The sequence below is a fragment of the Anomaloglossus baeobatrachus genome, chromosome 3 (genome assembly GCF_048569485.1).
Source record: "Anomaloglossus baeobatrachus isolate aAnoBae1 chromosome 3, aAnoBae1.hap1, whole genome shotgun sequence".
Classification (NCBI taxonomy): domain Eukaryota; kingdom Metazoa; phylum Chordata; class Amphibia; order Anura; family Aromobatidae; genus Anomaloglossus; species Anomaloglossus baeobatrachus.
In genome coordinates, this window is record NC_134355.1 from 301425347 (window position 1) to 301452339 (window position 26993).

The 26993-nt window shown below is 49.5% G+C and overlaps 1 protein-coding gene across 4 annotated transcripts in view; it reads right to left on the reverse strand.

Moving 5' to 3' along the window:
• LOC142296401 (uncharacterized) overlaps nucleotides 1-25486 on the reverse strand; it is a 148699-nt gene extending 123213 nt beyond the window's left edge. For 2 of the 4 annotated variants that reach the window (XR_012751631.1, XR_012751630.1), the window contains exon 1: nucleotides 25260-25486. Coding sequence is in view for 2 of the 4 variants with exons in the window: in XM_075340002.1 (XP_075196117.1) it covers nucleotides 25260-25433 (174 nt within the window). In the remaining 2 variants the exon portion in view is untranslated. The remainder of the gene's footprint in view (nucleotides 1-25259) is intronic. The other 2 variants (XM_075340002.1, XM_075340001.1) reach the window with 1 other exon arrangement.
• Between the last annotated feature and the right edge of the window lie 1507 nt (nucleotides 25487-26993).

Here is a 26993-nt window from a genome sequence, read left to right on the forward strand (position 1 = left end):
TTATGTCCTTGATTTATTTTCCTTTTCCGAATTGCCGGATCCAAATCAGTACATTGAATTCCAGGCCCGGCCCTTTGGTACTTTTGAAACCACGCATATCCGGATTTTTACAGTCCGGGTGCGCCCATCACAAGCGGGGAGCGTGAAGACTGTATATCTTTACACATCTGACCAACCAATGTTTTTTTAATAGCCTGTACTTGTTTTATACATTTTGGATGAGTTGCTGGATCACTTATTTCTTTTTCTTGTGGATTTTGGTGTACTGACTGTCTGCAGGGCTCATGTGATGTCACGTGAGTCCCGGGATAACGAGTGCAGACACCACTGGACAGGCATCGGCACCAGACAGGAGTACCAGTGGTTTTATTATAAAAAGGGGCAAACACTCAGATTGAGAAGGGGTTGTCAGAATAGTATACACCCCTTTGTGTACTTTGTATCTCAATTCTTAAGAGTTTTTTGGAAACTGAACTTCCAGCTTGTAAAAGAAGCTATTGATCAAAATAATTTTTGAAAAATTTGTGAATAATAAGTTTATGTACAATACAGCACAAAAGTTTGGACACACCTTCTTATTCAAAGAGTTTTCTTTATTTTCAGGACTCTGAAAAATGTAGATTCACATTGAAGGCATCAAAACTATGAATTAACACATGTAGAATGAAATACTTAACAAAAAAGTGTGAAACAACTGAGGCTGCTATCATCCATCTGTGTATTTTATTTTCCTATATCACCGTAATCGAGATGGTTTGGGGTGAGCTGGACCGCAGAGTGAAGGCAAAAGGGACCAGTGCTAAGCATCTCTGGGGACTCCTTCAAGACTGTTGGAAAACCATTTCCAGTGACTACCTCTTGAAGCTCAAGAGAATGCCAAGAGTGTGCAAAGCAGTAATCAAAGCAAAAGGTGGCTACTTTGAAGAACCTAGAATATAAGACATATGTTCAGTTGTTTCACACTTTTTTGTTAAGTATTTCATTCCACATGTGTTAATTTATAGTTTTGATGCCTTCAATGTGAATCTACAATTTTCAGAGTCATGAATACAAAGAAAACTCTTTGAATGAGAAGGGGTGTCCAAACCTTTGGTCTGTACTGTATAAACAAAAGAAGGAACAGATAAATAAAATAATCAATGCACCTATTATAGTCAAATGTTATATGTTCGTTATACACCAACTTTATAAAATCAGGTTATTTCAGATAAAAGAAACCAAGGCTAAGTCTACTGATATTTTCAGAATGTTATGCAACACGATGTTCCATATGTAAGCAAAAAAATTCGGCATCTGGAGGTCTCCTGTGAGTTATCCTTGAGAACTAATTGTTATGTTTTGCTTTAAATATTCGATCTGACCATGCATAAAAACCACATGGCTGTAAGACAGAATTTTTATTTAAATACTGCACCCTCTTATAACAGGGGAGCCATATCCATAGGGGTCCCTTATAGAAATTTCTCTTTATATCTTAAAGGGAGCCCATCAGGTCGCCTCCAACCCAGCAGCATTAAACATTAACATGAAATCTGATGCATGCGTACGGCTAATTTCAGCACAGTCACCGCGCTTCTGGAGCTGGGTATATATGTATACATGGAAGAACAGCATCTGCACTACCGATCATGCGCCCCTCTGCCTGGCTTCAGAAGTGCAGTGATGCTGCCAAAATGAGCCACGTATATGCACAAAATTTCCAGTAGCTGGTGAGGACGCCGGCTCGTTGAAATTATGCGCACATACCCTAATCTGGTAATCTGGCATTAGTTCAATGCAGGGCTGTGGAGTCGGTAAGCCAAACCTTCGACTCCGACTCCTCAAATTCTCTTGCACCGACTCAGACTCCAGCTCCGACTCCTACATATATTGCTTATAGTTAGGTGAAAAATGTATTGTAGTACATGAATATGTGTATGTGAACATCAGACATTTAATAATTTTTATGATACAATAATCAAGATATTTGGATAGAACATAAAATATTTATTGGAATACAACTTTAGAACACAAAAAACTGTAATAAATTGTAAATATGTAATACACTAATATACAGTAGATTACATATATCTTGTGTGTGTATATATATGTATATACACACAAGATATATGTAATCTACTGTATATTAGTGTATTACATATTTACAATTTATTACAGTTTTTTGTGTTCTAAAGTTGTATTCCAATAAATATTTTATGTTCTATCCAAATATCTTGATTATTGTATCATAAAAACAATTAAATGTCTGATGTTCACACTGTACTACAATAAATTTTTCACTTAAATATAAGCATTATACTAAATATTATTTAGTAAAATATTCAGCACATTCTGCATTGCACTCCTGTCCCCAATTTATTATATATTTCAGGAGTCGGAGTATTTTATACCGACTCCGACTCCACCAAAATGAGCTCCGACTCCACGACTCCGACTCCACAGCCCTGGTTCAATGACTTCACCTGAGGACGTTAGTGAGTTCAATGAGTCCCCCTCAGGTCAGTTGCCCCGAGGTCACAGCTGGGGTACCGTTCTGTCACGTTTTCTAATGTGACCGTGCCCTGCGACCTCAGATGAAGCAGGGCCGGGATCATTGCGGGTCCTTTTGTGGATTATGCTGGTCCTGCAGGGGTGTTTCTTGGGGGGGGGGGGGGGGGTGGTTAATAAAATTTGAGAAAAAGGGAGTTTTCTTTTTTTAAATAAAAGGATTTTTTCTTTGTAGTTTGTATTTCTTTTCACTTACAGGGTTAGTAATGGGGGGGGTTCATAGACTCCTCCCCATTAACTAATCTCAGGTTTGACAACGAGAAATAGACCTATTTGCAAACCATGAAAATGCAAAAGTAGAGCTATACGTTTCCCTGAATCCATACGATTCCCTTACTACCAAGGTCACTACAGAGAAAGTCAAAACCAATCCTAGAGGCTCAATTTGGAATATTGAAGTCTGAAGTTGGAGGATCCTCAGATCCTTCTTCCGATCCATGACTTTCTGCAATCTATAAACATGCCCCCTCCAGAGTCTGTGTCTGGCTACCTAGCTTCTAAAGCGTCAATCCTGAAAGCTACGGGCATCTCAGATAGGGTTTCTACATACCCTTAAAAATAGCAGGAAGCAGATTACAAATGCCGTCTAAGGTAAAAGGTGGAAAACCGTCATTTTATGCTATGGGTCTATTGCTCTTGATCAGTTTTGTCTGGACAAAACCAAAATATTGGACTTTTTACAAGATGGTCTGTCAAGAAGGTTACAACCTAGTACTAATGATGAGCGAGCCCAGTGAGCCACTTGCAGTCTCTGAATGTCTCTTATTAGGGGTAAAAAGCAAACATTTACAGATGCGGTGGGGGGGGGGGGGATTAAAAAAAGAAGGGGGCACGCTCATCATTACCCATTATTCTTAAAGGAGTTGTCCGACAAACTCAAAAATGTTTGGTAAGCTAATCTGTGTTGTATTGTCATAAATCACACCTACATTGTTATTTTTTGTTTTCTAACTTTTGTTCCTCTTGAATTCACCCTTTATTCTCTGCAGCTTCTTGTTTACATTCAGATCCAGCAAACATGACCACTTCCTGTGCAAAACCTCAGTCAGAGCTGGCACCACCCACCCCAGTGTCCAGCCCCACCCTCTGCCCGCCCCCTGCACACACATTCCCTGTCAGTATATTCTGCCCCAGCACCTGACCTATTATCACTACAGCATTGCAAATAACAGCTCCACATCGAGCTGTGCACCGCACACGCACACATATGGCTCTGCACACATATGGCTCTGCACACGCACACATATGGCTCTGCACACGCACACATATGGCTCTGCACCACCCGCCCCCCATCCCCATCGGGAACACATGTAAGGAATACATACTCACCCGTCCTTGGTCCCCGCGCTGTCTGTGCTCTGACGTCACCACTGTGCTGAAGAGAGCTCAGACAGCCGGAGGGACAGTGATGAGAAGCAGCGCTGCGCTGCTTCTCATCAGCACTTTCAAATGTACCGGCATCTGTGATCTGCGATGCCGGTACATTTGAATGTGTGATCCTAAGCAGGGGGCCCGGTGCTGGAGCTGACACCACGGCAGCTGCCGCCAGGCCCCGCTCCCAGGGCACGGACCCCACAGCAGTGCAGGGGGAGGTTACTGGAGAGTAACAGAGGTGCGGGGGAATGTGTGGGAGGGTGCAGGGAAGGGGGCGGGGACTCCACGCACTGTACCCGCCCAGCAGGGAGGCAACATGCTGTTCCACATTTGCATGTCAACATGGACCTGCCCATGTTGACATGAAATGACCGGAAGCAGCAAAATCGCGGCAGGAGCGGTCACATGACTGCTCTGAGCCGGGGGAGAGGGGCTGACAGCAGGGCAGGTAAGTGGTCTCTAACTACTTACCTGCCCCAATGTAGCCCAATAGGGAAATAAAAAAAAAAGTCAAAGAAGCCGGATAACCCCTTTAAAATCTACGTGTGAGCCTTAAGCTCCTTTTTTGACCAAAATCTGGCAGATCATTGATGGATACAAAGATTCATGACTGTTTCCTCTGGGATGCACCAGCGGAGGCCAATGTAATTCCATCTTGGGTTATTTATATTGTACGTAAAAGGTCTTATTATGCTTCCCTTTGTTTATATGTATTTAGGACATTGGCTCAGACTATTCTGGAAAGTAGCTTTTCTAGTACCTCTAACAATAGCTAAGAGAGTCAGTGAGCTCCAGGCCCTCTGTATTAGGGAACCCTATCTGAAGATCCAAGAAGATAGAGTGGTGCTTCACCTAGACCAGTAGTGCCAAACCTTTCTGATTTTGTGACGCACATTCATTTCACAGAGGGTCATGAGACAAACTCCGCTCACAGTAGTAACAGCCAGATCCCCCATTAACAGTATATTGACGGGAAAAACGTTTCCACAGAAATCACCACACCGAGGCAGTATATCAATATCCAGGGGATTCTACCTCCATTTAGATCGGCTGTTCTGTGTGGGAAAACCAGTGTCAACCTCTGGAGATCTGCTCTTCATAGCTGCTGGCAAAACCTGGTGCAAAAGCACCTGCCATATGTGGCTCCAGAGTCACAGGCTAGTGACTGCTGACCTAGACCCCAAGCTCTTATCTAAAGTGGTAACAGTGTTCCATATGTCAAGAAAAAAGTCCTCCCATCTATTTGTCAAAATCCAACAGAAAGCAGAGACGTCGCGTAGAAGGGATCAAAATCTCATTCAATACAGCAGACCAAATAGAGGGGAGAAAACTTCAAAAAGTACCTTAGCGAACTAGATTTAAAAAAAAAAAAAAAAAAAATAGATTTGCATAATAAAAACAAAAAAAAAAAAAAAAAAGACTTAAGGCCGCTTTACACACTAAGATATCGCTAAAGCGATCTCGGGGGGGTCACAGAATTTGTGACGCACATCCGGCCGCGTTAGCGATGTCGTTGCGTGTGACACCTATTAGCGATTTTGAATCGTTGCAAAAACGTTCAAAATAGCTAATCGGTGACATCCCCCCTAATCTCGATTATCGTTGCTGCTGCAGTAGCGACGTAGTTCGTCGTTCCTGCGGCAGCACACATCGCTACGTGTGACACCGCAGGAACAACCCAGATTGGGCACTTGGGAAATAAAGAAGGGAATTTTGTTTACTTACCGTAAATTCCTTTTCTTCTAGCTCTAATTGGGAGACCCAGACAATTGGGTGTATAGGCTATGCCTCCGGAGGCCGCACAAAGTATTACACTCAAAAGTGTTAAGCCCCTCCCCTTCTGCCTATACACCCCCGTGCTCCCACGGGCTCCTCAGTTTTGGTGCAAAAGCAAGAAGGAGGAAAAAGAATTATAAACTGGTTTAAAGTAACTTCAATCCGAAGGAATATCGGAGAACTGAAACCATTCAACATGAACAACATGTGTACACAAAAAAACAGGGGCGGGTGCTGGGTCTCCCAATTAGAGCTAGAAGAAAAGGAATTTACGGTAAGTAAACAAAATTCCCTTCTTCTTTGTCGCTCTATTGGGAGACCCAGACAATTGGGACGTCCAAAAGCAGTCCCTGGGTGGGTAAAATAATACCTCGTAAGAGAGCCGTAAAACGGCCTCTTCCTACAGGTGGGCAACCGCCGCCTGAAGGACTTGTCTACCTAGGCTGGCATCCGCCGAAGCATAGGTATGCACCTGATAGTGCTTCGTAGAAGTGTGCAGGCTCGACCAGGTAGCCGCCTGACACACCTGCTGAGCCGTAGCCTGGTGCCTCAAAGCCCAGGACGCGCCCACGGCTCTGGTAGAATGGGCCTTCAGCCCTGAGGGAACCGGAAGCCCAGCCGAACGGTAAGCTTCGATAATTGGCTCCTTGATCCACCGAGCCAGGGTTGATTTGGAAGCCTGTGACCCTTTACGCTGGCCAGCGACAAGGACAAAGAGTGCATCTGAGCGGCGCAGGGGCGCCGTACGAGAAATGTAGAGTCTGAGTGCTCTCACCAGATCTAACAAGTGCAAATCCTTTTCACATTGGTGAACTGGATGAGGACAAAAAAAAGGTAAGGAGATATCCTGATTGAGATGAAAGGGGGATACCACCTTAGGGAGAAATTCCGGAACCGGACGCAGAACCACCTTGTCTTGGTGAAACACCAGGAAAGGGGCTTTGCATGACAGCGCTGCTAGCTCAGACACTCTCCGAAGTGAAGTGACTGCTACTAGAAAAACCACTTTCTGCGAAAGGCGTGAGAGAGAAATATCCCTCATTGGCTCGAATGGTGGTTTCTGAAGAACCGTCAGCACCCTGTTCAGATCCCAGGGTTCTAACGGCCGCTTGTATGGAGGGACGATGTGACAAACCCCCTGCAGGAACGTGCGTACCTGTGGAAGTCTGGCTAGGCGCTTCTGGAAAAACAGAGAGCGCCGAGACTTGTCCCTTAAGGGAGCCGAGCGACAAACCCTTTTCCAGTCCAGATTGAAGAAAGGACAGAAAAGTGGGCAAGGCAAAAGGCCAGGGAGAAATACCCTGAGCAGAGCACCACGACAGGAAAATTTTCCACGTCCTGTGGTAGATCTTGGCGGACGTTGGTTTCCTAGCTTGTCTCATAGTGGCAATGACGTCTTGAGATAACCCTGAAGACGCTAGGATCCAGGACTCAATGGCCACACAGTCAGGTTGAGGGTCGCAGAATTCAGATGGAAAAACGGCCCTAGAGATAGCAAGTCTGGTCGGTCTGGTAGTGCCCACGGTTGGCCGACCGTGAGATGCCACAGATCCGGGTACCACGACCGCCTCGGCCAGTCTGGAGCGACGAGGATGACGCGGCGGCAGTCGGCCCTGATCTTGCGTAACACTCTGGGCAACAGTGCCAGCGGAGGAAACACATAAGGGAGCTGAAACTGCGACCAATCCTGAACTAAGGCGTCTGCCGCCAGAGCTCTGGGATCTTGAGACCGTGCCATGAACGCTGGTACCTTGTTGTTGTGCCGGGACGCCATGAGATCGACGTCCGGCACCCCCCAGCGGCAACAGATCTCCTGAAACACGTCCGGGTGAAGGGACCATTCCCCTGCGTCCATGCCCTGGCGACTGAGATAATCTGCTTCCCAGTTTTCCACGCCTGGAATGTGAACTGCGGAGATGGTGGAGGCCGTGGCTTCCACCCACAGTAGAATCCGCCGGACTTCCTGGAAGGCTTGCCGACTGCGTGTGCCGCCTTGGTGGTTGATGTATGCCACCGCTGTGGAATTGTCTGACTGAATTCTGATCTGCTTGCCTTCCAGCCACTGCTGGAACGCTTTCAGGGCAAGATACACTGCCCGTATTTCCAGAACATTGATCTGAAGCGAGGACTCTTGCTGTGTCCACGTACCCTGAGCCCTGTGGTGGAGAAAAACCGCTCCCCACCCTGACAGACTCGCGTCCGTCGTGACCACCTCCCAGGATGGGGGTAGGAAGGATTTCCCTTTCGATAATGAAGTGGGAAGAAGCCACCACCGAAGGGAAGCTTTGGTCGCCTGCGAGAGGGAGACGTTCCTGTCGAGGGACGTCGGCTTCCTGTCCCATTTGCGAAGGATGTCCCATTGAAGAGGACGCAGGTGAAACTGCGCGAAAGGAACTGCCTCCATTGCTGCCACCATCTTCCCCAGGACGTGCATGAGGCGTCTCAAGGTGTGTGACCGACCTTGAAGGAGAGATTGTACCCCTGTCTGTAGTGACCGCTGCTTGATCAGCGGAAGCTTCACTATCGCTGAGAGGGTATGAAACTCCATGCCAAGGTATGTCAGCGATTGGGCCGGTGTCAGATTTGACTTTGGAAAATTGATGATCCACCCGAAACTCTGGAGAGTCTCCAGGGTAGCGTCGAGGCTGTGTTGGCATGCCTCTAGAGAGGGTGCCTTGATCAACAGATCGTCCAAGTACGGGATCACCGAGTGACCCTGAGAGTGGAGGACCGCTACTACAGTAGCCATAACCTTGGTGAAAACCCGTGGGACTGTTGCCAGGCCGAACGGCAGTGCCACGAACTGCAGGTGTTCGTTCCCTATGGCGAAGCGCAAGAAGCGCTGGTGCTCTGGAGCAATCGGTACGTGGAGATAAGCATCCTTGATATCGATCGATGCAAGGAAATCTCCCTGGGACATTGAGGCGATGACGGAGCGGAGGGATTCCATCCGGAACCGCCTGGTCTTTACGTGTTTGTTGAGAAGTTTCAGGTCCAGGACAGGTCGAAAAGACCCGTCCTTCTTTGGGACCACAAACAAGTTGGAGTAAAAACCGTGGCCCTGTTGCTGAAGAGGAACAGGGACCACCACTCCTTCTGCCTTCAGAATGCCCAGCGCCTGCAGAAGAGCCTCGGCTCGCTCGGGAGGCGGGGATGACCTGAAGAATCGAGTTGGGGGACGAGAGGTGAACTCTATCTTGTAACCGTGAGACAGAATGTCTCTCACCCAACGGTCTTTTACCCGTGGCAGCCAGGTGTCGCAAAAGCGGGAGAGCCTGCCACCGACCGAGGATGCGGAGTGAGGATGCCGAAAGTCATGAGGAAGCCGCTTTGGTAGCGGCACCTCCGGTGGTCTGTTTAGGACGTGACTTAGACCGCCATGCATCAGAGTTCCTTTGATCTTTCTGAGGCCTTTTGGACGAGGAGAATTGGGACCTGCCCGCGCCCCGAAAGGACCGAAACCTCGACTGCCCCTTCCTCTGTTGGGGTATGTTCGGTTTGGGCTGGGGTAAGGATGTATCCTTTCCCTTAGATTGTTTGATGATTTCATCCAAACGCTCGCCAAACAATCGTTCGCCAGAAATTGGCAAACTGGTTAAGCGCTTTTTGGAAACAGAATCTGCCTTCCATTCCCGTAGCCACAAGGCCCTGCGGAGTACCACCGAATTGGCGGCTGCAACCGCCGTACGGCTCGCAGAGTCCAGGATAGCATTAATAGCGTAAGACGCAAATGCCGACGTCTGAGTGGTTATGGACGCCACCTGTGGCGCGGACGTGCGTGTGGCTGCGTCAATTTGCGCTTGACCTGCTGAGATAGCTTGTAGCGCCCATACGGCTGCGAATGCTGGGGCAAAAGAAGCGCCGATAGCTTCATAGATGGATTTCAACCAGAGCTCCATCTGCCTGTCAGTGGCATCTTTGAGTGAAGCCCCATCTTCCACTGCAAGTATGGATCTAGCTGCCAGTCTGGAGATTGGAGGATCCACCTTGGGACACTGAGTCCAACCCATGACCACGTCAGGGGGAAAGGGATAACGTGTATCCTTAAGGCGCTTAGAAAAACGCTTATCTGGACAAGCATGGTGATTCTGGACTGCCTCTCTGAAATCGGAGTGGTCCAGAAACATACTCTGTGTACGCTTGGGGAACCTGAACCGGAATTTCTCCTGCTGAGAAGCCGACTCCTCCGCCGGAGGAGCTGAGGGAGAAATATCCAACATACGATTGATGGACGCAATAAGGTCGTTCACTATGGCGTCCCCGTCCGGAGTATCAAGATTGAGAGCGGCCTCAGGATCAGAATCCTGATCAGCTACTTCCGCGTCATCAACCAGCGATTCCCCTCACTGAGACCCTGAACAATATGATGATGTCGAGGGAAAATCTAAGCGAGCTCGCTTAGTCGGTCTGGGGCTGGGGTCTGTGTCAGAACCCTCAGCTTGGGATCCATGAGATACCCCGGGAGGACATTGTTGGTCCAGCTGAGGGGAGCCAGGGAACAAAGATTCAACAGAGTCCCTGTGCTGAGATACCGGCCTGGACTGCAAGGCTTCTAGCATCTTAGCCATAGTCTCAGAGAGTTTTGCAAACTCCGTCCCTGTCACCTGAACAGTGTTAGCAGGTGGCTCCCCCTGGGCCCCCCCTAGCAGAGGCTCTGGCTGAGCAAGTGCCACAGGGGCCGAACAGTGCAGACAATGAGGGTCAGTGGAACCTGCCGGTAGCGGGGTCGTACATGCGGCGCAGGCAACATAATAAGCCTGTGTTTTGGCACCCCTGCCTTTCGTGGGCGCCATGCTATTATCTTCCCTGAGCAACACAATAGGGTATATAGCCAGAAATCAACTGTGCACTATACAGTGTAAAATAAACATATAATATTACACTACTGCACAATGGGGCTAGCACCACAGGTGCTGCTTACCACCCGCTTAAAGCGGTTGTGATGCCACCAGAGTCCCTGCCTGGGTCTCCCAGATTTTGTCCCCCTCTGCAGCGTCCGAGGAGCTGACAGGAATGCGTCCTGAGGAGAGGAGGGAGCCGTGGGCGTGACCCAGAAAGAGCGGGAACTGGTGCCTGCACTGTGCACAGTGAGGGGAGTGGAGTATGCAAAGCATGCTCCAGCCCTCAGTGCTGCTCGTTCTATGCAGCGTCCCGCCCTTCCCCTGCCTGTCAGGGCTATGGGCGGGAGGAAAGGAAACTAGGCCGCAAAAAACCGGGGACTCTAGTAATAAACGCGGCCGCCGTAAAAGCGCGGCCGGCGTGGAAGTCCCCGGCGCACTACAAGTCCTAGCCGCGCCGCAGTGTTTCCAAGGCAGCGGCGGTCAATGCGGCAGTCCCTATACATAAACACACTCAGCAACGCTGAGTGTGTAATGGCACATATTAACCCGGTCAGCGCCGCGGTCCCCGGTGCACTAGCACACCCAGCAAAGCTGGAGTGTTGCTGTGCGCGGTCCCCACGGGGACACAGAGTACCTCCAAGTAGCAGGGCCATGTCCCTGAACGATACCCGGCTCCTATCCAGCAGGCTCCAAAGGAGTTGTGGATGGAGCACGGTCTCATGTGCCTGGAGACCGATAGGATCCCACTTCCACCAGAACCCTGAGGGGGATGGGGAAGGAAAACAGCATGTGGGCTCCAGCCACCGTACCCGCAATGGGTACCTCAACCTTACAACACCACCGACAAGAGTGGGGTGAGAAGGGAGCATGCTGGGGGCCCTATATGGGCCCACTTTTCTTCCATCCGACATGGTCAGCAGCTGCTGCTGACCAATCTGTGGAGCTGTGCGTGCGTGTCTGCCTCCTTCGCACAAAGCAAAAAACTGAGGAGCCCGTGGGAGCACGGGGGGTGTATAGGCAGAAGGGGAGGGGCTTAACACTTTTGAGTGTAATACTTTGTGCGGCCTCCGGAGCCTATACACCCAATTGTCTGGGTCTCCCAATAGAGCGACAAAGAAATAAATAACTAAAGCAAAAAGTAAGAAAAATAAATAACGTGAGCACGCTATACTTACCAAGTCTCCAGCGCAGCTGCAACAGCTCCTGCGGCCACTCATCAGGCTCATTCATATCCACTGCTTCTCCCGCCCACCGGCGTCTGATTGGTTGCAGTCAGACAGCACTCCCGAGCCTGTGTGACAGCCTCTCTGACGCTTCCAATCAAAGACCAGGTCTGTGGGCCTATAGCATACAGTAAAACTAAATGAATAAAAAAAATTTGGCATAGGGTCCCCCCCCATATTACGATACCCAGCACAGATAAAGCATACAGCTATAGGCTGTGCACTTATCTTGGCTGTATATTAATGCTGAACGGATCTGGACTGTAAGTCCGGATCTGCACGGTTTCAAAGATGTCTGGGTGTCAGACCCGGATTCGGGAATTAAGGGGAAAATAAACAAAACAAGAAATAAGCGAGAGTTTCATACTTACCGAGACTCTGTGTCATGGCGGCAAACTGCTTCCGGGTTGCGCACTCACTTCCTGTACTGTATAATCGCATACACACAGCTTTCCGTGTTTTCCCTGCCCACCAGCCGTCCTCTCGTCTGTGACTGGTTGCAGGCATACGCGCCTCCAGCCTGTGACAGTGTCTGCCTGCAGTCATCGCAGCTCAGTCAGAGGCTACAGCTGGCGATCGTTCTATAGGGCCGCTATCTGTGAGATGTAGCAGAGCTGGATGTGTCATCGTGGGACCTCGTGTGAATTACGCCGGAGCTGCAGGGTGTTGGGGGTTAATAAAGAGGTGAAGGAAGGTATGTGAATGTGTTATTGCATTTTATTCCACATAAAGGATTTTTTCAGTGTGTTTATTTACTGTCATGTCCAGGTTAGTGATGGAGGTAACTCAGATGCCTGTGCAATCATTAACCTAGGGTTTAGTAGTAGCTGTGCGCTGTTATTAACCCCTTATTACCTTGATTGCCACCGCGCCAGGGCACCGGGAAGAGCCGGTATAGCACCGGGATTGTCGCATCTAATAGATGCTGTCATCAGAATACGAGGACCCTGCGCCGATTGTTTTATTTATTTTTTACCACAATACTGAACCGCAGACACTTGGACTAATTTCCCCGCCCACCGGCCGTCCTGGCACCTGTGATTGGTTGCAGTTAGCTGACACACTGCCACTCAGGGTGGGGGCGCGTCTAACTGCAGCCAATTACAAATTGTCCAAGTGCAAGGAATTTTCACGCATGCGCCATTGTGCTAGGTATCACTTCGGCTCTCGGCACTTTCCAGGATTTTCCGAATTCACTTGCGGATGCGTGTTTGAATAATTGGATGATGATGTATTAGGAGCGCTGGGTTTAAAAAGGACCTTTTTGTTGATCCGAGTGAATATGGGCCTTTTATATTTTTGTTCACTTTTTTATTCCTTACAATTTTTTGCGATACTCTGACTGGATTTCTGTAGTACCATAACGTGGCTTTAAATCTATGGGATTTTGTTTATATCAGTGTAATGGATATAATGATAGTATACATCGTAAATATCAAGCTAAGTTTCTTATTTTTTTCTGCAGTCATATGAAAGGAACTTTCCTTGTATCAAACACATCCAGGAATGTATCTCCTGTGATTATTCACCGGAGCTTTGTGACTTCCATTCTTAGGCTAGTTTCACACTTGCGTTGAACGGCATCCGTTGCATTGCGTTGTGTGACGGATGCGTTGCATATAATGGCACAACGGATGCAACGGCTCGTACAAAACAACGGAAAGCTTTTTCTTTTTTTTTTTTTTAATTTTTTTCTTCTTTACAGTTTTACCGGCAGCAGACTATATTGTGAATGATCAGCTGATCACTCGGCGGCCGGGCGTTCAGCTCAACGCTCTCACATGCCGGCGGCCAGGTGCTCAGCTGAGCGTTTGGCCACCGAGAGACAAAATAAAGTTTCTGTGATAATAAAAAAAAAAAAAAAAAAAAAAAAAAAAATATATGGAGCATGCGCAGTGAAAAAGAGAGGATTCCGCTGCTCACAAAATATTACATGCTGCGTTCCTTCCGCCCAGCAGAAGCAACGCAGCATCGGCCAGCGGAAGCAACGCAGATACTTTTGGCACAATCCGTCATCCATACAAGTCTATGGGAAACAGCAGAATCCGTTAACGGAGTCCGCTGTTTTCCAAAAGGCAGATTGTGACTGCACTTGAACAATGAAGGGAATTTTGTTTACTTACCGTAAATTCCTTTTCTTCTAGCTCCAATTGGGAGACCCAGACAATTGGGTGTATAGCTACTGCCTGCGGAGGCCGCACAAAGTACTACACTTAAAAGTGTAAGGCCCCTCCCCTTCTGGCTATACACCCCCCCCGTGGGAGCACGGGTCCCTCAGTTTTAGTGCAAAAGCAAGAAGGAGGAAAGCCAATAACTGTTTCAAAAACAAATTCAATCCGATAAACAATATCGGAGAACGTAAGTTACTAACATGAACAACATGTGCACCCGAAAAACAAATACCCTCAGAAAAACAGGGCGGGTGCTGGGTCTCCCAATTGGAGCTAGAAGAAAAGGAATTTACGGTAAGTAAACAAAATTCCCTTCTTTTTCGCTCCTAATTGGGAGACCCAGACAATTGGGACGTCCAAAAGCAGTCCCTGGGTGGGTAAAATAATACCTCGCGATCGGGCTGTCAGGCAGCCCTTTCTTACAGGTGGGCCACCGCCGCCTGCAGGACTTGTCTACCTAGGCTGGCATCCGCCGAAGCGTAGGTATGCACCTGATAATGCTTGGTGAAAGTGTGCAGACTCGACCAGGTAGCCGCCTGGCACACCTGCTGAGCCGTAGCCTGATGCCGTAATGCCCAGGACGCACCCACGGCTCTGGTAGAATGGGCCTTCAGTCCAGAAGGAGTCGGAAGCCCAGCAGAACGGTAGGCGTGAAGAATTGGTTCCTTGATCCACCGCACAAGGGTGGATTTGGAAGCTTGCGACCCTTTATGCTGACCAGCGACCAGGATAAAGAGTGCATCCAAACGGCGCAGAGACGCCGTGCGGGAAATGTAGATCCTGAGTGCTCTCACCAGGTCCAACAGATGTAAACCCTTTTCAAAATGGTGAACTGGATGAGGACACAAAGATGGTAAAGTGATATCCTGATTGAGATGAAAGGAAGATACCACCTTGGGAAGAAACTCTGGAATTGGACGCAGTACTACCTTGTCTTGGTGAAACACCAGGAAGGGAGATTTGCAAGATAACGCCGCCAGCTCTGACACTCTCCGAAGAGACGTGACCGCCACCAGAAAAGCCACTTTCTGTGAAAGCCGAGAAAAGGAAATCTCCTTCATAGGCTCGAAAGGTGGCTTCTGGAGAGAAATCAGAACCTTGTTCAGATCCCAGGGTTCCAATGGCCGCCTGTAAGGGGAATATGACAAACCCCTTGCAGGAACGTGCGTACCTTAGGAAGTCGCGCCAGGCGCTTCTGAAAGAATACGGATAGCGCAGAGACTTGTCCTTTAAGGGAGCTAAGCGACAAACCTTTTTCCAACCCAGACTGCAGGAAGGAAAGAAAAATAGGTAATGCAAATGGCCAGGGAGAAACTCCCTGAGCAGAGCACCAAGAAAAGAATATCTTCCACGTGCTGTGGTAGATCTTGGCGGAGGATGGTTTCCTAGCCTGTCTCATGGTGGCAACAACATCATGAGATAAACCTGAGGTCCCTAGGATCCAGGACTCAATGGCCACACAGTCAGGTTCAGGGCCGCAGAATTCAGATGGAAAAACGGCCCTTGAGACAGCAAGTCTGGACGGCCTGGTAGCGCCCACGGTTGTCCTACCGTGAGATGCCACAGATCCGGGTACCACGACCTCCTTGGCCAGTCTGGAGCGACGAGAATGGCGCAACGGCAGTCGGACCTGATTTTGCGGAGCACTCTGGGCAACAATGCCAGAGGTGGGAACACATAAGGTAGTCGGAACTGCGACCAATCCTGAACTAAGGCGTCTGCCGCCAGAGCTCGGTGATCGTGAGACCGTGCCATGAAAACCGGGACCTTGTTGTTGTGCCGTGACGCCATGAGGTCGACGTCCGGCATCCCCCAGCGGCGACAGATCTCCTGAAACACGTCCGGGTGAAGGGACCATTCCCCTGCGTCCATGCCCTGGCAACTGAGAAAGTCTGCTTCCCAGTTTTCCACGCCTGGGATGTGAACTGCGGATATGGTGGATGCTGTGTTTTCCACCCACGTCAGAATCCGCCGGACTTCTTGAAAGGCTTGTCGACTGCGTGTTCCCCCTTGGTGGTTGATGTACGCCACCGCTGTGGAATTGTCCGACTGAATCCGGATCTGCTTGCCCTCCAGCCACTGTTGGAAGGCTCGCAGAGCAAGATAGACTGCTCTGATTTCCAGAACATTGATCTGAAGGGTGGACTCTCTCTCAGTCCACGTACCCTGAGCCCTGTGGTGAAGAAACACTGCTCCCCACCCTGATAGGCTCGCATCTGTCGTGACCACCGCCCAGGATGGGGGTAGGAACGACTTTCCTTTTGACAATGAGGTGGGAAGAAGCCACCAACGGAGAGAGTCCTTGGTTGCCTGAGCGAGGTAGACATCCCTGTCGAGGGACGTCGACTTCCCGTCCCATTGGCGGAGAATGTCCCATTGTAGAGGGCGCAGATGAAACTGCGCGAAAGGGACTGCTTCCATTGCTGCCACCATCTTCCCTAGGAAATGCATGAGGCGCCTCAAGGAGTGGGACTGGTTCTGCAGGAGAGATTGCACCCCTGTCTGCAGAGAGCACTGCTTGTCCAGTGGAAGCTTCACTATCGCTGAGAGAGTATGAAACTCCATGCCAAGATATGTTAGTGATTGGGTCGGGGTTAGATTTGACTTTGAAAAGTTGATAATCCACCCGAAACTCTGGAGAGTCTTCAGTGCCACGTTCAGGCTGTGTTGGCATGCCTCTTGAGAGGGTGCCTTTATAAGTAGATCGTCCAAATACGGGATCACGGAGTGACCCTGCGAGTGCAGGACAGCTACTACTGCTGCCATGACCTTGGTGAAGACCCGAGGGGCTGTTGCCAGCCCGAAAGGTAACGCTACGAACTGCAGGTGTTCGCTTTCTATAACGAAGCGTAGAAAACGCTGATGCTCTGGCGCAATCGGCACGTGAAGATAAGCATCCTTGATGTCTATTGATGCTAAGAAATCTCCTTGAGACATTGAGGCTATGACGGAGCGGAGAGATTCCATCCGGAACCTCCTGGTTTTTACATGTTTGTTGAGCAACTTTAGATCCAGGACGGGCCGAAAGGACCCGTCCTTCTTTGGCACCACAAACAGATTGGAGTAAAAACCGTGACCTTGTTCCTGAAGAGGAACGGAAGTCACCACTTCTTCCGCCTTTAGAGCGGTCACCGCCTGCAGCAGAACATCGGCTCTGTCGGGCGGTGGTGAAGTTCTGAAGAAACGAGTTGGAGGACGAGAGACGAATTCTATCCTGTACCCGTGAGACAGAATGTCCCTCACCCAACGGTCTTTGACCTGTGACAGCCAAATGCCGCCAAAGCGGGAGAGCCTGCCACCGACCGAGGATGCGGAGAGAGGAGGCTGAAAGTCATGAGGAAGCCGTCTTGGTAACGGTTCTTCCTGCTGTATTTTTTGGGCGTGACTGCGTCCGCCAAGAATCTGAGCCTCTCTGATCCTTTTGAGTCCTCTTGGACGAGGAGAATTGGGACCTGCCTGAGCCTCGAAAGGACCGAAAACCAGACTGACCCCTCCTTTGTTGGGGCTTGTTTTGTCTGTGTTGAGGTAAGGATGAGTCCTTACCCTTGGAGTGTTTAATGATTTCATCCAAACGCTCCCCAAACAATCGGTCACGAGAAAAGGGCAAACTGGTTAAGCACTTCTTGGAAGCAGAATCTGCTTTCCATTCTCTCAACCACAGGGCTCTGCGCAAAACCACGGAGTTGGCTGACGCCACCGCCGTACGGCTCGTAGAGTCCAGGACAGCATTAATCGCGTAAGACGCGAATGCAGACATTTGAGAGGTCAATGGTGCCACCTGCGGGGCAGATGTACGTGTGACCGAGTCGACCTGTATAAGCCCAGCTGAAATAGCTTGGAGTGCCCATACGGCTGCGAAAGCTGGCGCCAACGACGCTCCAATAGCTTCATAGATGGATTTCAGCCAGAGCTCCATCTGCCTGTCAGTGGCATCTTTAAGTGCCGCTCCATCTTCTACTGCAACTAAGGATCTAGCTGCAAGCCTGGAGATTGGAGGGTCCACCTTGGGACACTGGGTCCAACCCTTGACCACGTCAGGGGGAAAAGGATAGCGTGTATCTTTAAGCCGTTTAGAAAACCGCTTCTCAGGATAAGCGTGGTGTTTCTGGATTGCATCTCTAAAGTCAGAGTGGTCCAGAAAAGTGCTTAATTTACGCTTGGGATATCTGAAATGGAATTTCTCCTGCTGTGAAGCTGCCTCCTCCTGAGTAGGAGCTGGCGGAGAAATATCTAACATCCTATTGATGGACGCTATAAGATCATTCACTATGGCGTCACCATCCGGTGTATCCAGATTGAGGGCGGACCCAAGATCAGAATCTTGATCAGTTACATCCGCCTCATCACCCATAGATCCGTCCCGCTGGGACCCTGACCAGTGAGACGAAGTTGAGGGCCCCTCATAACGAGCCCGCTTAGGTTGTCTGGGACTGTCGTCCGAGTCAGAATCGTCACCCTGGGGTGCATGTGACACCCCCGGAGCTTGGAAGTGTTCCAGCTGAGGGGGACCAGGGAGCAATGATGCCACAGTGTCCATGGTCTGAGTTACTGGTCTAGACTGCAATGTTTCAAGAATCCTTGACATGGTCATAGACAATTGTCAGCAAAAGCTGCAAACTCCGTTCCTGTCACCTGGACAGCATTCACAGGTGGTACACCCTGGGTAACGTCCAGCAGAGGCCCCGGCTGTGCAAGTTGCACAGGGGCCGAGCACTGCACACAATGGGGTTCAGTGGAACCTGCCGGTAGAGCAGCCCCACATGCGGTACAGTCAGCATATAATGTCTGTGCCTTGGCACCCTTGCGTTTTGCGGACGACATGCTGTTGCCTCCTTGTAATCTAGGAGGGTATATAGCCGAGAATCACCAGCGACCGTACAGTACAAAGTATGTGCAACACAAAATACTCAGTATACAAACGGCACAAGTGGGGGTGAGCCCTTGAGGGCTGCTTACCGCCCGCTGAACAGCGGGTATGAGGCCGTAGAATCCCGTGTCTGGGTCTCCCCGTCTCCCCTCTGCAGCTCAGCGTGCAGGCAGGAATGGCTGCCGGCGTTCTGTGAAGAGGGGCGGACCGTGGGCGTGCCACAAACAAAGAGCGGGAAACTGCGTCCTACTGTGCCTGGTGTGAGGGCTGGAGTATGTAAAAACGACTCCAGCCCTCAGCGCTGATGCTCTGTACAGCGTCCCGCCCTCCTCCTGACTGGCAGGTGCGGAGGCGGGAACGAACGAACTAGGCCGCAAAAGCCGGGGACTGTAGTAATAAGCGCGGCCGTGATATATGCACGGCCAGCGCGGAAGTCCCAGCGGCCGGCGCGACCGTTCTCCCTGAGTCTACCCACTCAGCTAAGCTGAAGTGAGGAAATGGCACAAGCGCAGCAGCGCTGTTGTCCCCGGCGCACTAACACACCCAGCAATGCTGCGGTGTGCGCGCGTATGCACGGGGACACAGAGTACCTTGACGGAGCAGGGCCATGTCCCTGACGATACTCAGCTCCATATCCAGCGGCTTCTCCAGGGGCTGCGGATGGAGCACGGTCTCTGTGCCTGGAGACCGGTAAAATCCCACTTCGCCCAGAGCCCTAATGGGGATGGGGAAGGAATCAGCATGTGGGCTCCAGCCTCCGTACCCGCAATGGGTACCTCAACCTTAACAAGCACCACCGACAAAAAGTGGGGTGAGAAGGGAGCATGCTGGGGACCCTTGTATGGGTCCTCTTTTCTTCCATCCGACATAGTCAGCAGCTGCTGCTGACTAAACAGTGGAGCTATGCGTGCGTGTCTGACCTCCTTCGCACAAAGCAAAAAACTGAAGGACCCGTGCTCCCACGGGGGGGGTGTATAGCCAGAAGGGGAGGGGCCTTACACTTTTAAGTGTAGTACTTTGTGCGGCCTCCGGAGGCAGTAGCTATACACCCAATTGTCTGGGTCTCCCAATTAGGAGCGAAAAAGAAATATATTTTTAGTGTGTTGGGATTCTACTCTATTTGAATTTACTTTTCCTGAACACACTTTTTTTCTATGTATTAGGCGAACACAAAATAATCATATTGATATGCGACAAATTACACGCGTTGGTGGGCGGGCAAAGTAGTGAATATTGAATTGTTGGCTCTGGAAGGGAAAAACGTGACCCGGAAGGAGTTTGCCGCTATGACACTGCCTGGGTGAGTATACCGAGCGCGCTCCTACCCCCTATCCCTTCCACCAACGTCTTTAATCTCCGGATTCTGGTCCCCATTGACTTATATGGGCACCGGATTGCGGAGCATATCGGGTTTTTTAAAATTGAGCAGTGGTCTGCCGGTCCCGGTTTTTTGCCAATCCGCTCAGCCGTACTGTATATCAAAATAAGAGGAACTGCATGCGGCTTTTTTTTATTATTTAAATAGTTTGAAAAAACGTTATGTGGTCTCCCCAATTTTGATAGCCAGCCAAGGTAAAGCCAGGCAGCTAGGGGCTAGTATTCTCAGGCTGGGGAGACACAGTTATTGGGAGCCACCCAGCTTAAAAAGAGCCGCCTGCAGCCGCCCAGGATTGTTACATCAATTAGATGCGACAACCCTAGCACTTTACCCGGCTGTTCCCGATTGCCCTGGTGCGGTGGCAATCGGGGTAATCAAGGGGTTAATAGCAGCCCACAGCTGCCACTAAGCCCTAGGTTAGTAATGGGGGACGTTTTTTTTTTTAGAACCCCCCCCATCACTAATCTGTAAGTGAAAAGAAATAAAACACAAACATTGAAAAAACTTGATTATTTGAAATAAAATACAAAAAAAAAAAAAACAAAAACACACCCTCTTTCACCACTTTATTAACTCCCAAAACACCCCTGCCGGCTGACGATCTGACATATCCACACGAGGTCCTACGACGATTCCAGCTCTGCTACATGTAAAGTCAGAGCGCGAACATGGAATATGGCTGGTCGCTGTGAGCTCCAGGTACGATTAGCAGTGACGTCAATCAGGTTAGCCATGGCCACAGCTGGAGGTTCCCATGGTCATCCACCTGTGACCACAGGTAACTTGACCTCATGTGACTTCACCTGAGTTCACTGAAGTCCCCTGAAATCAGGTTACCTGCGGTCAAATTGGAGGCCAGCGGGAACCTCCAGCGTGGCCGCAGATAACTTGAGTGACGTCATCGGTGATCATGCAGCTCATTCATTCTCTACGTGAGCCTCACAGCACTTGGTCATGTTCCATGATCGCGTGCTGTGACTCAGATATAGCAGAGCTAGAAGCGTTGTGGGACCTTGTGTGAATTACATCGGACCTACAGGGGTGTTTTTGGGGTTAATAAAGGGGTAAAAGAGGGTGGTCTTTCTTTGTATTTTATTTCAAATAAAGGATTTTTTCAGTGTTTATGTTTTATTTACTTTCACTTACAGATTAGTGATGAGGGGTCTCATAGATGCCTACCAATACTAATCTAGGGCTTAGGGACAGCTTTGAGCTGCCATTAATCCCTTAATTACTCCAATTGTGACCGCACCAGGGCAATCGGGAAAAGCTGGGTAAAGTGCTGAGGTTGTCTCATCTAATGGATGCAACAATCCTGTGCGGCTGTAGGCTGCTATTTTTAGGCTCCTAATAACCGTGGTTCTCCTCAGTCTGAGATTACCAGCTCCCAGCTGTCTGGCTTTATCTTGGCTGGTTATCAAAAATGGGGGTAAATGCACACCGGTTTTTTTTAGGTTTTTTTTTTTTTATTATTTATTTAAATAAAATTAACAATATAAAAAAAAAACCACACAACAACACACACACACACACACACACACACACACACACACACACAACACAAGCGCTTCCTCCTATTTTGGTACACAGCCAAGATAAGCGCAAGCTGGGTGGCTGCAGCCTGTAGCTGTGGCTTTATTTGTGCTGTGCATAAAAATATGGGGGAACCCTACGTCAATTTTTTAAATTTATTTTACTGTATGACATAGACCCGTAGACCGGGTCTGTGATGGAAAGCGTCAGACGCTGTCACTCAGCGTGGGGGGCACGTCTGACTGCAACCAATCACAGACGTCGGTGGGTGGGGAATCAGCGAATATGCATGAGCCTAATGAGCAGCCCTGAAAGAAAAATGAGAGGCCATAGGAGCAATGTGACAGCCGTGCCGGTGATTTAGTAACAATTCTCCTTCCTACCCCTATACAATGGATTCTGGTCCCCATAGATTATATCCGGCCACATAACAGGGATCAACCCTCCGCCGACACGGAATTGATTTGAGAGTCCTCCCATCACTAGTGAGAAATGCCGGGACAAAACGCAAAAATAATGAACATGCTGCATTTTGTCAGAAGATTATGAAAAAAAACTGCAGACAAAAAAAAAAGGAAACTGCAACGAGCGCACAGCAAATCTGAATTCTCATAGAACTGCTGGGAAGTCAAAAATGAGAACTTTCCGACAACAAAACTGCACAAAAAACAAGGCAAAAACACGGCACAAAAACGCAGTGTGAGCATATAGCCTAATACCCCCTACCTAACCAGTAATCACAGTGCCCACCCTCTGGATGTCTCCTCAGATACTGTCTGGCATTAAAGAAGTTATCTACTTTTACATTGATAGCCTATCCTTCGCATAGGTCATCAACGTCTGATCAGCTGTTGCTGGTCACGGCGGTGGCAGCAGGCAGTCGGAAATGATCAGTTCTGGAGCTGCTCAGTTTACTGATTGTAGTCGCAGCTGGGTACTGCACATCTGCCTCCTATTAATCAGAATGGGAGGAGGATGTGCAGTACCTGGCCGCGGCCGCTATCAGAAAATGGAGCAGCTCTGTAACTGAGCATTTCCGTCTGCCACCGCTGGGGGCACAGAGAACAGCTGATCGGCAGGGGTGCCAGGTGTCGGACTCCGGCCAGACATTAATGAACTATACTAAGGATAGGCAATCAATGTAAATGTAGTGGACAACTCATTTAATAATCTGATACCAGGGTAATACCCTCTACCTGACCAGTAATCACAATGCCCACTCTCACAATGTCCCCCTAGATAATGACTGGCATTAATGATCTGATACCAGGGTAATAACCACTTTCTGACCAGTAATCACAGTGCCCGCTCTCAGGACGTCCCCCCCCAGATAATGGTGTAATATCAGGGCAATACTCCCTGCATTACCAGTAATCAGAGTACCCACTCTCAGGACGTCCCCCCCCAGATAATGGTGTAATATCAGGGCAATACTCCCTGCATTACCAGTAATCACAGTGCCCGCTCTCAGGACGTCCCCCCAGATAATGGTGTGATATCAGGGTATTACCCCCTGCATTACCAGTAATCACAGTGCCCGCTCTCAGGACGTCCCCCCCAGATAATTGTGTGATATCAGGGTATTACCCCCTGCATTACCAGTAACCACAGTGCCCACTCTCAGGACATCCCCCCAGATAATGGTGTGATATCAGGGTATTACCCCCTGCATTACCAGTAATCACAGTACCCACTCTCAGGATGCCTCCCCAGATGACAAGTATTACTGATCTGATATCAGGGAAATACCCCCTGCATTACCAGTAACAGAGCCCGCTCTCAGGACGTCCCCCCAGATAATGGTGTGCTATCAGGGTATTACCCCCGCTTGATCAGTAATCACAGTGCCCGCTCTCAGGACGTCCCCCCAGATAATGGTGTGATATCAGGGTATTACCCCCTGCATTACTAGTAATCACAGTGCCCGCTCTCATAATGTCCCCCCAGATAATTGTGTGATATCAGGGTATAACCCCCTGCATTACCAGTAATCACAGTGCCCGCTCTCAGGACGTCCCCTCAGATAATTGTGTGATATCAGGGTATTACCCCCTGCATTACCAGTAATAACAGTGCCCGCTCTCAGGACGTCCCCCCAGATAATTGTGTGATATCAGGGTATTACCCCCTGCATTATCAGTAATCACAGTGCCCACTCTCAGGACGTCCCCCCAGATAATGGTGTAATATCAGGGTAATACTCCCTGCATTACCAGTAATCACAGTGCCAGCTCTCAGGATGTCCCCCCAGATAATGGTGTGATATCAGGGAAATACCCCCTGCATTACCAGTAATCACAGTGTCCGCTCTCAGGACGTCCCCCCAGATAATGGTGTGATATCAGGGTATTACCCCCTGCATTACCAGTAATCACAGTGCCCACTCTCATAATGTCCCCCCAGATAATGGTGTGATATCAGGGTATAACCCCCTGCATTACCAGTAATCACAGTGCCCGCTCTCAGGACGTCCCCCCAGATAATTGTGTGATATCAGGGTATTACCCCCTGCATTACCAGTAATCACAGTGTCCGCTCTCAGGACGTCCCCCCAGATAATGGTGTGATATCAGGGTATTACCACCTGCATTACCAGTAATCACAGTGCCCGCTCTCATAATGTCCCCCCAGATAATTGTGTGATATCAGGGTATAACCCCCTGCATTACCAGTAATCACAGTGCCCGCTCTCAGGATGTCCCCCCAGATAATTGTGTGATATCAGGGTATTACCCCCTGCATTACCAGTAATCACAGTGTCCGCTCTCAGGACGTCCCCCCAGATAATGGTGTGATATCAGGGTATTACCCCCTGCATTACCAGTAATCACAGTGCCCGCTCTCATAATGTCCCCCCAGATAATTGTGTGATATCAGGGTATAACCCCCTGCATTACCAGTAATCACAGTGCCCGCTCTCAGGATGTCCCCCCAGATAATTGTGTGATATCAGGGTATTACCCCCTGCATTACCAGTAATCACAGTGTCCGCTCTCAGGACGTCCCCCCAGATAATGGTGTGATATCAGGGTATTACCCCCTGCATTACCAGTAATCACAGTGCCCACTCTCAGGATGCCTCCCCAGATAATTGTGTGATATCAGGGTATTACCCCCTGCATTACCAGTAATCACAGTGTCCGCTCTCAGGACGTCCCCCCAGATAATGGTGTGATATCAGGGTATTACCCCCTGCATTACCAGTAATCACAGTGCCCACTCTCATAATGTCCCCCCAGATAATGGTGTGATATCAGGGTATTACCCCCTGCATTACCAGTAATCACAGTGTCCGCTCTCAGGACGTCCCCCCAGATAATGGTGTGATATCAGGGTATTACCCCCCGCCTGACCAATAATCACAGTGCCCGCTGTCCCCACAGATGACTGGCATTAATGTCTGCTCCCAGGGTAATACCCCCTTCCGAGGTCTCACAATGCAGAGCATCTCCCCCAGGATCGCCATTCATCCCACATGTAGTGGGCGCACAGGCCCCGCCATGCAGGAGCCGGACACACGCGCCCACACAAAGCCCCGGCCGGGCTCACCTGGCTCCAGCAGATGTACTCGTTGTTCAGCTGGTCCTCCACCAGAGCCCATATCTTGGTGAGGAATTTGGGCACAGTGGAGCTGGCCTTCATGGTAGCAGGGCGCCGATACGCGAGGTCCCTCCTCTCTGCCGCTGTGGTGCTGGGAACTCTCTGCCTGTTATTCCCAATCATTTACATGCCTTCCATACACTAACAACACACGGGGCTCCTCCCCCTCACGTGACCCTTATTCACCTCATACCCCGCCCCCTTCACGTGACCGTGCGTGCGGTCCACCGCTCGCTCGCTTCACTCCAGATTTTTTTTATTCAAAATGCTTTATTGACAGTGCAGCGCTGCTCACATTTCCACAAACCACATCCTGACGAAAAAATGGCGGTTTTTTTATTTCGACTACATCAAATTATGTCCTTTGTGAATGTATTCAGGATTTTCCTCTTAAAAAATAAACACAACGTCATAATAATTTCCCTTAAGAAATGAGGTTCATCCCCACAGTTATATGGGCACTTTATAATATAGGGTAAGTGGGCGGTCATTTATATGGCCATGGTACGACAGGACACATCACTGGTTTTGTCCCTTCTTGCGATGTCAACATTTTTTTGTGGCAAACATTCTAAATCCTGCGCCCCATGGTAGCGCACAGTAACACTGTGGGCCCCTTCATTGTTGCTTTTGCGCCTGCATTTTGCCTTTCGCTTGATATTGTTCTGCATGTTTTTAATTTGTGACATTCTTTTTTTTATATGCTTGTTTATTTTTTTATTATTTCATTGTGGGTGTGTAGCGCCCCTGAAGCCATCAGGGAGCTACAAGGTACTGCATCCCTACCAGGATGCAGGGCCTACCCTCTAGGGACCCAGAAGACCATTGTCGGTAACAGCAAACACTCCAGATAATCCCTGTTTTTCTCCAATTATCCCCCATAGAATGGTACAAGGCTAGGGTCGGACCAATGGATGGCCGCCTAGAGGTGGAGCCACACCTGTCCACTAGACAACCAGGTGGGAGGGGCAGACAGTGGACAGTAGTAGTAGACACTAGACAGTGAGAAGACAGTAGTGGAAGCAGACAAGTGTGTGTCTCTGACAGTGAAAGTGATCATGCGGACTGACCAGAGTGAACAGTGACTTGAGGGCCCAGGCAGTTAGTTGCCGGTGGAGTACTCCCGGAACTACGCACCAACGGGGTACAGAATCCTAGGTCAGGCAAAAGCTCCAGGCAGACCTGATAAAGACTGCACAGCAAGGGGACCATCAAGGACCTAACTGACCTTGAAGTTCAGGACTAAGTAGCAAAGGGAGAACCAGGGTCAGGACCAGAGAATCCAGCCCCACAGGGTTCACGCTACCGTCATACGGACGTCTGTAGAAGACAACCAGGAGGGGACCCCCAGCCGCTCTACGCCACGTGGACCCACCAACCAAAGACAGGTGCAGGGGAAGAAGCCACCAGGTCACTAAATAGACACTGGACTGGGATCTCCGGTTAAAACCATCCGGCCTCGGGTGACCAGTTACCAGCTTGTAGTGAGTAAAAGAACCAGTTACACTGAACTCTCGTTGTGGCCTACCTTCTTTTAACATACACCTGCAACACTTATCCTCTGGGGCCTGCCCTGCTTGCGGAGGGTCTAACACCCAGGCTGCCACTAACACCAGCCCCAGTAGTGGACATTGCGCAGCAGCGGCTCCATCCCTATAGCCGGAACACCACAAGTAGCATCAC